This window comes from Anomaloglossus baeobatrachus, chromosome 2 (assembly GCF_048569485.1).
Source record: "Anomaloglossus baeobatrachus isolate aAnoBae1 chromosome 2, aAnoBae1.hap1, whole genome shotgun sequence".
Taxonomy (NCBI): domain Eukaryota; kingdom Metazoa; phylum Chordata; class Amphibia; order Anura; family Aromobatidae; genus Anomaloglossus; species Anomaloglossus baeobatrachus.
In genome coordinates, this window is record NC_134354.1 from 591818269 (window position 1) to 591831093 (window position 12825).

Consider the following 12825-nt stretch of genomic DNA (forward strand, 5'->3'; position numbering starts at 1 on the left):
TGGTGATACAGGTGTGTATAGTAATTAACACAACATACATTAACACATACATGAATAAATGTATAATTACCAAGTTCATAGAGATGACCTTGTAGATGGACGAAGGCAACAAAGTGTAAATCTACTTTATCATCTATATTGGGTGCCTTAAAAGAGAAGAACAGACAATTACCATACAACATACAGATCCCAAGTACTCGTATATATGAACACTTGGTTGTCCTGTGATTGAAGTCCGGGTTCAGTGGGAAGCTGTGGCTCAAAAGAAGTTTACCCAAACTTGACATTTAAAACATGTTCCTCTTCAAACTGATTGCTCATCATGAGGTAAACCCAACAGGATCACAGTACCCTGGTCCAATCGTTGATTGACCAAGAGGCCAAGTATGAATTTTCAGTCCCCACTGAAATTAATAGGGTTCTATCATTCTGACGTTTGAATAACTTCCATTCATTACAATAGACAACGTCCCCAATTGCCCAGACATTTCTTCACCCAGAGCTGACATGACTTATGGACAGGTCAACTATCAATTTTAGGAAACTGCCTTTAAAGGGTTTTCAGGATTTGGCTGTTCTCTTCCACAAACCACGCCACACCTGTCAATTACAACTCAGCCCCTTTCACATCAGTAGTCAAACAATATCAGAAAACCCATTGGCATTGTTTGAGAGAGAGCAACGATGACTTTTTAATTCTGTTGCTAATCAGTGGGTATAAGTTCCTTGCTTATAGCTCATATATTGATAGCAGGTTAATACAAAGGATATCACTACCCTCAGAAGTGTGTAATTAATAGATTGAGGGTGCCCAAATCTGGCAATATCAGCCCTGTGACAATCCTAAATTAAGTGAGATGGTCCCAGATTCCCGGCACAGTCTCAGAATGTCATACATCCACACAAATAGGTGATCATAATTAAAAGGTGGGATCCTCTGAAGCCCACTCTGACCATAGAGACTAGCAAAGACCGATCTGGCTGCATTCAAGCAGCTGCCGGTGAACGACGTGGGACGATGCAGGTAAATGTGCTGTGCTATATAGGGACACTGTGTAGCACCTTTAACTGGGCATTGATGCAGCAGTAACTACTTTGGTTTCTGTGTGATTATGTTCTGTGTTTGGCTTGTATAGCATTTGTAATTCTGTGTAAAATGGACAATAATATGGTTACATCCATGTGACTGCAGGAAATACGATTAGCCTAAACTAGTGTATGGGCACTGCAGCGCGCATCGTTTATAGCTTACAATCGGAAGGAGCGGTTAACATAGGATATTGATGTTGCCTTGTCCAAAGATACAGTTAGGTGAACTGTGTAAAATCCATTCACAATGGTCTTTCTTTAACCAGGGATGGCAAACTCAAAAAAAAAAAAAACCAGTGGGCCAAAATTAAAATCTTCCACAAAGTCATGGGTGAACCTTGATTTATTGAAAAAATGCCTTCAATTTAGGAGGTTTTTCCTTCTCAAATATAAATTCTAGTAAACCTGATGAAGACATGTAAAGGAATAACGGGGGTCGTGGGAATAATTGGTTGGAGGAATCTGCCTCTATACAGGGGAATGCAAAGGGTCTGGTGCTTCTCAAATAGAAGGACAAATAGGAACTGGAGAACATCAGAAGTTCATAAATAGCAATGAAACAACAGCACTGTATACACTATGATGGTGCACTTAGCACCATACATCCTGTGTTATTGCCCCCAACCCTTTATTGTTTATGGCCCTCACAGCCCCATATACACTGAATTTTGGTTTGATTTTGTTTACATTCTGCCAGCTCTCCCTCTGTCCCTCTAGACTACATTCCCCAAGAGGCAAAGCACTGTGTGTGCCACTGCTCAGATGCTCCCACCTTCTGCTCCCATCCACCCCACCTACAAAGGCACCATCCCGAGACTCATGATGGATAAAATACTGCACTTACAGATTCTGCTTGCCTAACATTCCTACTATGCACTACTCTCCTGCAGCAAGTAATGTTACATGTGCTGAACCAGGACAAGTGTACTGTAGTTTTACATAACCAGGCATATAATATATACATGATTCTGTTGTAGTCTAGCACTGTTGATCATCTACTCTGGCAAAAGTCACTAGTTGATAAGATTACTTCTGGCTCCTACAATGTCTTCTGTGCGCTCTTTGACCTTCCTCCCCGCACACATTCCCAGTCACTCTAAGCTTGCTGAGGATCACAGGCTGCGCTCCCCATGACCGAGTATAAAACTATCCAAGATTCTTGCAACGCCATTCAAAGCTCAGAAAAGATATCTGTTTTGAATGGACTGTTGCAGAAAGTATAGCCTAGAGTATAGCCATGTGAAGGCTCAAGTATGACGTTTCTTCAATCCAGATAGGATTTACAATGCTTTAATAATCTAAGCCTGGAAAACCCTTTTAATAAAATCTACACTTCTTTATTAATGAGAATTAATAGCGTTCTTCAGTCAGTCGGAACCTCAGGCAGCTCGCGTGACTGTTTCACATATCCCCATCACTTCAATAGATAGGGTGATGGAGCTACTAATTCCATTCAGTTGTCACCTACACTCTATGCAGGATTATTAAGCATATATTTTCAACTCCAAGGTGTATAAACATACAGTAAATGCTTATCATACCAGGCGATGTGCATTTGTGTAATGAGGGGTGTGTGGCCTAAAGATACAACACCCTTTATGAAGGTGTGCAGAATCAATAGGCAGAATGGGTCAAAATTGGATTTACCCAACTCTGAAAAAATCAAAAATTGTTACAAGTCTTACAAAGTGATGCAGCAATCTTGTAATTACTAATATATTGCGGCTAATCACATAACCACCAAAAATGTTGTTGCAAATAGTCACCTTGGTAGCAAATTATGTGTTGAGAAAAGAAAACGCTCATTAATTGCCAAAATATTGGAGGAATCAAACTTGAAGTTACTAGGAACCAATTATCCTCCAGAACTGGTGATGAAGAGCCCCTTGTGAATGAACTGTTGATTGATCATGTGCACATTCATTCTTAATAGGACTGCTGGAGACAGTTGATCAAGCGCAGCGCTCGCCTGCTCTTCAGCTTTCCCATAAGAATGAATGGAGTAGTAATGCACATGATATACCAATGCTCCACTCACAAGGGGCTCTTTAGAGCCTTGGTTCTTGGGATTCCAGCAGTCAGACCCCGCAGACTTCGGGACGTTATACCCTATCCATTGGATAGGAGATTAGTTAAAAAGGGTTTTCTTATATTTTCTGCATGATTAAAAAGTACAAAGCAAAACCACATTATTACAACGTGGCACAAACTGATACGGGTTTATAGATGCTGACACGTATGTTGTGCATCATATGGTCAGAATTGTCTTGTTGAGACTAATCACTAAATACTTCACTATTATTAGGACAGCCGAATGAAAGACCCTCCTATAAAAATAAACCAGACAAATACACATTCATACAGAACCGAGTCGATATTGATGTTTTGAAGTTTGCGATCGGGTTACCTATGTGTGGCTCTTATATGTAAAGGTTTCTACATCTTTAAATGAATACGCAATGTTTCTATACATAATAGGTTTGTTTCTAGGCAGGACACTGCACTGGAATATCTTACAGTCTTATACACAGGCTAGAGCACTTACTGTGGGAGTAAATGGATGGCGAATGTCACAGGAGTGAGAAATTATAAATGACTGGAGTAGGAATTTCAGGTCACTGACATACAGTTTTGCACAGGACCCTCCCACTACTCTTAATACTTTAATGCAATTCCACATTATTTCATTTAGCTACTCCGAGCGCACGTTTAACTTTAGAGGGACTTAGGTAGAATATTAGGTATTTGCCTCAATAGTTGAATCCCACCTATCAAGTTGTGCACGAGTATGAACAGTATGCCGGTCTCCCTCTCCAATAACAGCGAGTGTGGGGTATTCAGGATAGGTCATCTATATCATACCTGTAGGAATCCCACACCCGTGACCCACAACGATCAGCCGGAGTTGATCATTTGAATAAGAACTGATCTTCATTACCCAGGAGCAGTCGTGTGAAGGAGCTGAGGAGTTCTGCTTCATAAACCATGTACATCAGTTAGTTTTCCGGTGGGGGTTCAGTATCATCGTCATCATAGTAGTAGACAACCCCTATAATTAGTTGGCTACTTCATAGTTGTAAGCACATAAGACCTTCTGCGGTTTTGGATTATATACTGAGCACTGAATTCCAATCCAGTGGGTGTAGGTCACTGTGCATCGTGTGATAAACTAAATCTTTCAAAATAAAGTGCAGAGAAGATAATTGCATTATGGGGGTCTCACATAAACTGCAGCAGATCCGGACAGGAGGACGGTACAATGCATGTCAATGGGGTTAGCAAAACTTTTTAGAAAGAAGCTTAGAGAATCCAAGTATATTAAACATATGCTCTCTTTTGTCATGGATTTATTCCAGAGGTGAATCCATTGTGAAGTCTACATGTAAATCCATGCAGATCTAATGAAATATATTTAGAAAGTTACTAAATTCAGATTTCTTATCTGTACAGACCATATAAGTGAAAAGAACGTATTTTTATCTTCATGGAACAGTTTGAGAAGATCTGAGATTTTCCTGTTAAGCTGGGTTCACACTAAGCGACAACGACGTCACTGTTACGTCACAATTTTCTGTGATGTAACAGCGACCTTGTAAGTCGCTGTTATGATCGCTGCTTAGCTGTCAAACACAGCGACGCAGCAGCGATCATAACGTCGCTACATGTGCAGAGAGCAGGGAGCCGCGCTTAGCGCTGGCTCCTTGCTCTCCTAGGTACAGTACACATCGGGTTAATTAACCCGATGTGTACTGCAGCTACATGTCACAGTGCAGAGAGCAGGGAGCCGCGCACACTGCTTAGCGCTGGCTCCTTGCTCTCCTTGCTACAGTATACATCGGGTTAATTACCCGATGTGTACTGGAGCCACATGTGCACAGAGCAGGAGCCGACACTGGCAGCAAGGGCGGAGGCTGGTAACGAAGGTAAATATCGGGTAACCAGGGAAAGGTCTTCCCTTGGTTACCCGATGTTTACGCTGGTTACAGCTTACCACAGCTGCCAGACGCCGGCTCCTGCTCCCTGCTCGCTTCATTTCGTCGCTCTCTCGCTGTCACACACAGCGATGTGTGTGTCACAGCGGGAGAGTGACGACCAAAAAATGAAGCTGGATATTCAGCAACGACCGGCGACCTCACAGCAGGGGCCAGGTCGTTGCTGGATGTCACACACAGCGACAGCGACGGGACGTCGCTGCAACGTCACAGAAAATGGTGACGTAGCAGCGACGTCGTTGTCGTTGTCGCTGTGTGTGACACCAGCTTTAGAATGTGCCCATTACAAGATAATATAATCCCTTTATTGTCGGCTATCAGCAACATTACTCTGAAAAGCTCTAGCAGTTAAAGGAGTTTTCTTTTTAGGGTTTACAAGAACGGTGTGCCTATAGTGTACAATGACAAATCAAGCTCACGTCTGAAATGTGCCTCCACTCTAGCCCTGCTGGTGCCGTGACCTCTTGCCGCGCTGTCAGGAAGCCAACCACTGAGCAAGTGATCCCGCTATGGCCAGTGATTGACTTCAGCAATCAAGCAATGTTTCCAGAGACTAAGAGAGGATAAAGGGCCTAGTGATGGTGTTGAGGCAGTGTATCTAAGAGGCAAGTACAGGTTTACTTAAAATATTTTCAGCTAAGCAAGTCACAGAATATCTTTATGCCCAGAAAAGCTCTGTAAATGATGATTTATTGGCATCGGAACTATTATAACACTAGGTGATATTTCTGCAATTCTTAAGTGCTCAGTTTTGGTCAGCCATTCAGGTTACCATTTCTTATTTAAGATTATGTCATTGGCTCACCTGTTGATGTGGATTCTCTAAGGCTGCTTTCGTACATCAGTTTTTTGCCATCAGGCACAATCCGGCAAAAACATGAATAAATGCATCTGGCGTCTGTTGCCGCCGGATGTGTTTTTTCCCCCACAGACTTCTATTAGCGCCGGATTAGTGCCAGATGGCCTTGCGTTCCATCCGGCTTTTGCCAAATCCGGCAAAATTTGCTTGTCCGGCGGCCGGATGGAACGTTAAAGGGGACATTTTTTGTAAACAGCGAAAAACGGATCCGACGCCGTACGTCTTTTTTTTTTTTTATAATGAAAGCCTATGGGCGCTGGATTCGTCGTCATCCGACATATGCCGGAAACCAACAATGGATCAGTTTTTTGTTTCTGGGCATGCCCAGACGTTGTGTAAATAGTCTGTCAATGTGTCGGTCGGTCCATCGGTCTCTCTCTCTCTCCCTCCTTTATACTCGCCGATCACGGGAGTGACGCTGCACAGTTGTCGCACTGCTCTGGCGGCTTTTCCTCTTTTGAAAATGCCGGCGGCTCATTATTCCATCTCGTATTCCCGGCTTTCCCCGCCCACCAGTGCCTATGATTGGTTGCAGTCAGACAGCTGTCACTCAGCGTGGGGGCATGTCTGACTGCAACCAATCACAGCCGCCGGTGGGCGGGTCTATATAGTGCAGTAAAGTAAATAGATTTAAAAAAAACAAAAAACACACGACGTGCGGTCCTCCCCCAATTTTGATATAGCCAAGGTAAAGCCACACGGCTGAAGGCTGGTATTCTCAGGATGGGGAGCCCCACGTTACCACGTTATGGGGAGCCCTCCAGCCTAAAAATATCAGCCAGCAGCCGCCCGGAATTGCCTCATCCATTAGATGCGATGGTCCCGGGACTCTACCCGGCTCATCCCGAATTGCCATGGTGCGGTGGCAATAGGGGTAATAAGAAGTTAATGGCAGCCCATAGCTGCCACTAAGTCCTAGGTTAATCATGGCAGGCGTCTATGAGACACCCACAATGATTAACCTGTAAGTGAAAGTAAACACATACACCCGAAAAATCTTTTATTTGAAATATAAGACAAAAACACCCTCTTTCACCACTTTATTAATCCCAAAATACCCCTCCAGGTCCGACGTAATCCACACGAGGTCCCACGACGCTTTCAGCTCTGCTACATTGGAAGCTGACAGGAGCGGCAGTAGAACACAGCCGCTCCTGTGAGCTCAACGCAGCAACTGAAGTGAGTCACGTTGTCGTCACTCAGGTAGTGCCAATGTGTGCGCGGTGATGATGGGTACGGTAGTGTTTGCGTGTGTGTGGTGATGATGGGTGTGCAGTGATGATGGGTGCGGTAGTGCTGGTATGTACTATGACGATGGTGGGCGGTAGTGCTGGCGTGTGCAGTGATGATGGGTGCGGTAGTGCCGGTGTGTGCGGTGACGATGGGGGCGGTAGTGCCGGTATGTGGTGATGATGGGTGCGTTAGTGCTGGTGTGTGCGGTGATGATAGGGGCGGTAGTGTTTGCGTGTGTGCGGTGAGGATGGGTGCGGTAGTGCCGGTGTGTGCAGTGATGATAGGGCCGGTAGTGCTGGTGTGTGCGGTGATGATGGGGGCAGTAGTGCCGGTGTGTGCGGTGATGATGGGGCGGGAGTGCCAGGGTGTGTGTGGTGATGATGGGGGCGGTAGTGTCGGGGTGTGTGCGGTGATGATTGGATCTCTCTCTTGGTATGAAAAAGAAAAGAAAACAAAAAACAACAAATTTGTTTTTTGCTGGATCCGTTGCATCAGTTTTTACACAATCTGGTGGGCTGGATTGTGCCTGATGCCAAAAAACTGATATGTGAAAGCAGCCTAAAGCCGTGGGTCAGGGTTAGCAGCACAGACTGGAGGCAATGATGCAGTGGAGCTGAACTTGCTGAAGGGCACGTGGATAAGTGACAACAAGTCAGTAGGGTGTGCAGGAGAGCAGAGGGGCAAGCTGAGCTCTGTGCACTAGATGCAGCTGAGCCAGGAAAAAAATAAATAGGGAAAAAGCATTTCTACAAAGGCTAATTTGCCGAATATTACCATAGCTGTATAAAAGGGCATTAAGGCTATGTGCGCACGTTGCGTACTAGCCCTGCAGATATTTCTGCAGCGATCTGAAGAGCACATGTGCGCTTTAGATCGCTGCAGAAATGTCCGTAGTGAAGCCGATTCCATGCGCTCTGCCTGCAGCTCCTCCCATAGACAGAGCAGGAGCTGCCGGCAAAGCGCAGGGAAGAAGTGACATGTCACTTCTTTTTGCGCAGCGCTTCGGCAGTAGCCGAAGCGCTGCGCTCTTAGACGCCACGTGCGCACGGCCCCTGCACAATCTCCATAGACTGTGCAGGGGACGCAGGACGCATGCAGTTACGCTGCGCTACAAAGCGCAGCATAACTGCATGTTTTTACGCAACGTGCGCACATAGCCTAACAGATACATTGCTTGTAAGTCCCAAGCTTTCTAGACAGCTGGTAATATTAACTAGGGGATGAGGATTTGGATGAACTGCATTAAAACCTGATATTTAGGTAGGTGAGTTTTATTTGCAAATTCATATAGGAGAAAGGAAGGAGCTTTTCTACAAAACATCATTAGCAAACATAACAATTAGATCATTTTCCAGACAAAACAGTTGACATAGAACATGTTGTGTCTTGTGATCGTATGTGAGCGTATGTGAAGTATGTGAAATTGAGGGTTTTCTTTTTGTGAAGAAGCTAAATTTCATCTTTACTATGCAAGATACAGAGAACTACCAAACTAATCCTGCCAATAGACAATCACAACAAAAGTGAATGACATCCAGTATAAGCAGACAATTACCATGACTAAAAAGATTAAAGAAAAAATACATGTTCATGCGTCAGGGATAAAAGTATGTGGAAACCGATTATCAATTGTTCAAGACTCCAATACCATGGGAGTGCCTAAGGACAACTGCCTTATACCAGGATTCCGCAAAAACATGGCATTGAGGTGATCGAGATGAGCGGACCTGCTGCAGCTCGGTTCAGCCGGACTTTATCTAAAGACATGTAAATATACTATACCTTTCTTAAAGTATATTTGTCTCCAGATTTCACAATACAAAACTGAATACATTGTTAAATCGATCTCTTAGGCCTGATAAGAGTGCTGTATTTACTTTTGAGAACCCATACAGCTACGGCTGTAAGATACCTTATGAAATGGTAAACTCAATCTCCGCCCTTCTAGACTGATAGACAGCTCTTCAGTGACCCTCCTGCTGCTGAGATCTCACACTGCTCAGTACAAGCTGCAGTTGTCATTAAGGCTGGGTGAGCGGAGACTGAATAGAAACGGACTCATGAGCCATTTCATTATATTGTTGAACTTGTAAACTATTCATCCTAATATCAAGATTCTGAAGCTTTACAGACATTAATTTTCAAAGTAAATTCACCAGCATCATCAGGACTAAGATCTATGTAGTTCTGTATTGTGAAACCTAGTTACTGAACCCTTTTAGAGGCTGTTGCCTGAAATATAAGAACCCCAATTGGAAAGACTAAAGCCTGGATTGTCTTAATGTTATGGAGTCTCAACCTTTTCTTCCCACTCCAGCAAACCCTTAGGCTATGTGCGCACTAGAAACTGCCATTTTCTTAAGAAAAAAACGGACCCTCTGAAAGAATCCTGCACCCGCGGTAAAACCGCACCGAAATCCGCATGCGTTTTGTTGCGGTTTTCGTGCAATTTCGGTGTGGTTTTTCCGCAGGTTGGTACATGTGTTTTAGGCAGGCTTTGCACGCTGCGACATCGGTAACAATGTGTTACCGATGCTGCAGCGATAGTCCCGCCCCCGTCGCACGTGCAATATCTAGTGAAAGCTGCCGTAGCGATTATTATCGCTACGGCAGTTTCACACGCACATATCTGCAGTGCGACGTCCCTCTGGCCGGCGACCCGCCTCCTTCCTAAGGCAGGCGGCCAATTGAAGTGGAGGGGCGGAGATGAGCAGGATGTAAACATCCCGCCCACCTCCGTCCTTCTCATTGCAGCCGGCGGCAGGTAAGGTGAAGTTCCTCGCTCCTGCGGCTTTACACACAGCGATGTGCGCTGCCACAGGAGCGAGCAACAACATCGCACCTGTCGCTGCACCGGCATTATGGAAATGTCGGAGGCTGCAGCGATGATACGATAACGACGCTTTTGCGCTCATTCATCGTATCAAAAAGGATTTGCACGTTGCGATATCGACTGCGACGCCGGATGTGCGTCACTTTCGATTTGACCCCATCGACATCGCACGTGCGATGTCGCAACGTGCAAAGCCGCCCTTAATGCATTCAATGCAATAAAGCACATTGAAAGAAAAAAAAAAAAGTAATTTCCTTCTGAGATAGATAGATGGATAGATAGATAAATAGATATAAGTATAGATAGGTAGATAATGGATAGATATATACATACATAGATAAATATAGATAATGGATAGATAGATAGATACAGGGATAGATAGATAAATAGATAGATAATAGATAGAGGACAGATCACTGCAGTTCTCCAGAGTGGTAACGTGTTGTTCACATTACCGACCGTGAGAAATGACCTGTGGTTACCTCTGCAGGCTCGTTACGAGGCTGCATTCAGTACAGTGTGTCAGACGCAGCTGGATGCAAGCATCGTGGGACTTCCGTGGATTATGCCGAAGCTGTGTGTTTGGGGGGTGTAATAAAGGGGTGAAAGAGGGGCTTTTTGTTATTTTATTTAAAATAAAGGATTTTTCGGTGTGTGTTTTTTCACTTTACTTACAGGTTAATCATGAAAGCCATCTCATAGACGCTGCCATGATTAAGCCTGGACTTAAATGGCAGCGATCAGCTGCCATTTAACTCCTTATCACCTGGACTGCCACCGCATCACGGCAATCTGGAAGAGCCAGGGACACTCTGGGACTGTCGCATAATGGAAGCGACTGTCCCGGGGCAGCTGCGGGCTGATATTCTCTGCTGTGGGAGGGGGGCATTAACCCTGGCCCTTGCCCTCCCCCAGCCTGAGAATACCGGGCCGCCGCTGTGCGTTTACCTCGGAGCCCACTACTTTTTTTATTTTTATATGTCTGTTTGATTTCTATGTGTATTCTATATGTCTGTGTCTGTGTGTGAGTGCGATGTGTTTGTTTACTCTACTCCGCTTCCTCTTCCTGTCCTAATGACATCACTTCCCTGCAAAACGCAGGGCAGTGATTAACATTACCGCAGGTAAACCGCGGCTATACCGAGGGTATACCGCACATCATTTGCTACCTGTAGTATACCCGCGGTATTTTGCGATTACATTACAGTGAATGGAGTGAAATACCGCAGGTACCTGCAGAAAGAATGTTCTTGAGAAAAAAAACGCAGCGTGCGCACAGCTATTTTTTTTCCCCATAGGTTTTGGTGGGAAATGTCTGCAGAAAGGTTACAAACATTTCTCAAGAAATTTCTGCAGCAAAATCGCGGGTAAAAACGCAGTGTGCGCACAAGGCCTTAAAGTTTTTGGTTTTAAATCCTTTTTCTTGCATACTCTTCCTTCATACTATAAAATAAAATTTTCTATGAATAAGAAAAGTGAGAGAATGTAATATGTATTTTAAAGATACTCTGTTCAATGAGCAGCTTGTAGGGGGCCCAGGATTTTAACCAGGTGAATGGTGTCTATCAAAACATAAGGCCATAGTGGAGAGGGATGTGCTAGTTGTGTCCTTTTAAGTAATAAATCAGAGCGACCAGGGCAGCCAAGCAGTGACAGGAGCGCAGCAGCTGGCATCTCGCTATCCTCACTCTTCCTGACACATACCAGCTGTCTGCTCACGAGAACAGAAGAAAGCTGAAATCCTACAGTTTATCTACTTGGCCCAAGGAATTGTCACTCTGGGTTCACAGACACAGCATCTATTCTGGGAGATTTCTGCGGTCGCTGCCTTTTCAAAACTAGATGCATTCTGAAACATTCAGCAAAATACCAGAATAAGCCGTGAAGCTGCCAAGATTACAGTACAGCCAACTGGCATCCAGGGCCTCAACCGGCTTCCAAACCCAAGACCCACAAGCAAATATAAAAGGCATTTATGCCTGTAACACCTCATTATATACTGTGTTGCAAGCAGATGACTACACGTAATTTACTTTCACCTCTAAATTCGGCAGTAGCTTTGATATAGTTGTAACATGTACAAATGGCATATATACATGCACGCCTGACAACCATTAAATAGTAGCTACACTTTGAGACATTTTGCTAATACAACATTCTAGACATCAGTCACAAGAACAGAGAGCAATCCAGTTAAAGGGCACTCAAGACTTTTACTTAAAGACTCTAACACCACTTTCCCAAGGGCTGAATACGCTGAGAGTTACAAAAATGGATGTATGTAGTAGTGAAAATGCACTACTGCGGATTGGCAGCGGATCTGCAGCACAATTTATAGAAATACGTAACACCCCCCCCCCCTTCCTCTGTCTTAAGTAAAGGTCCAGTCACACTAAGCAACTTACCAGCGATCCCAACAACGATAGGGATCGCTGGTAAGTTGCTAGGAGGTTGCTGGTGAGATGTCACACTGCGACGCTCCAGCGATCCCACCAGCAACCTGACCTGGCAGGGATCGCTGGAGCGTCACTACACGAGTTGCTGGTGAGCTCACCAGCAACCAGTGACCAGCACCCAGCGCCGCGTGGAAGATGCTGCGCTTGGTAACTAAGGTAAATATCGGGTAACCAACCCGATATTTACCTTGGTTACCAGCGCACGGAGCTACACGTGCAGAGAGCAGCGCACACTGAGCGCTGGCTCCCTGCTCTCCTAGTTACAGCACACATCGGGTTAATTACCCGATGTGTGCTGCAGCTACATGTGCACAGAGCAGGGAGCAGCGCACACCGCTTAGCGCTGGCTCCTTGCTCTCCTAA

At 44.8% G+C, this 12825-nt stretch overlaps 1 protein-coding gene across 1 annotated transcript in view; it reads right to left on the reverse strand.

Moving 5' to 3' along the window:
* UCHL3 (ubiquitin C-terminal hydrolase L3) overlaps positions 1-12825 on the reverse strand; it is a 71136-nt gene that overhangs the window by 8393 nt on the left and 49918 nt on the right. The window contains exon 6 of the mRNA XM_075333851.1: positions 71-146. Within this exon, the coding sequence (XP_075189966.1) occupies positions 71-146 (76 nt within the window). The remainder of the gene's footprint in view (positions 1-70; positions 147-12825) is intronic.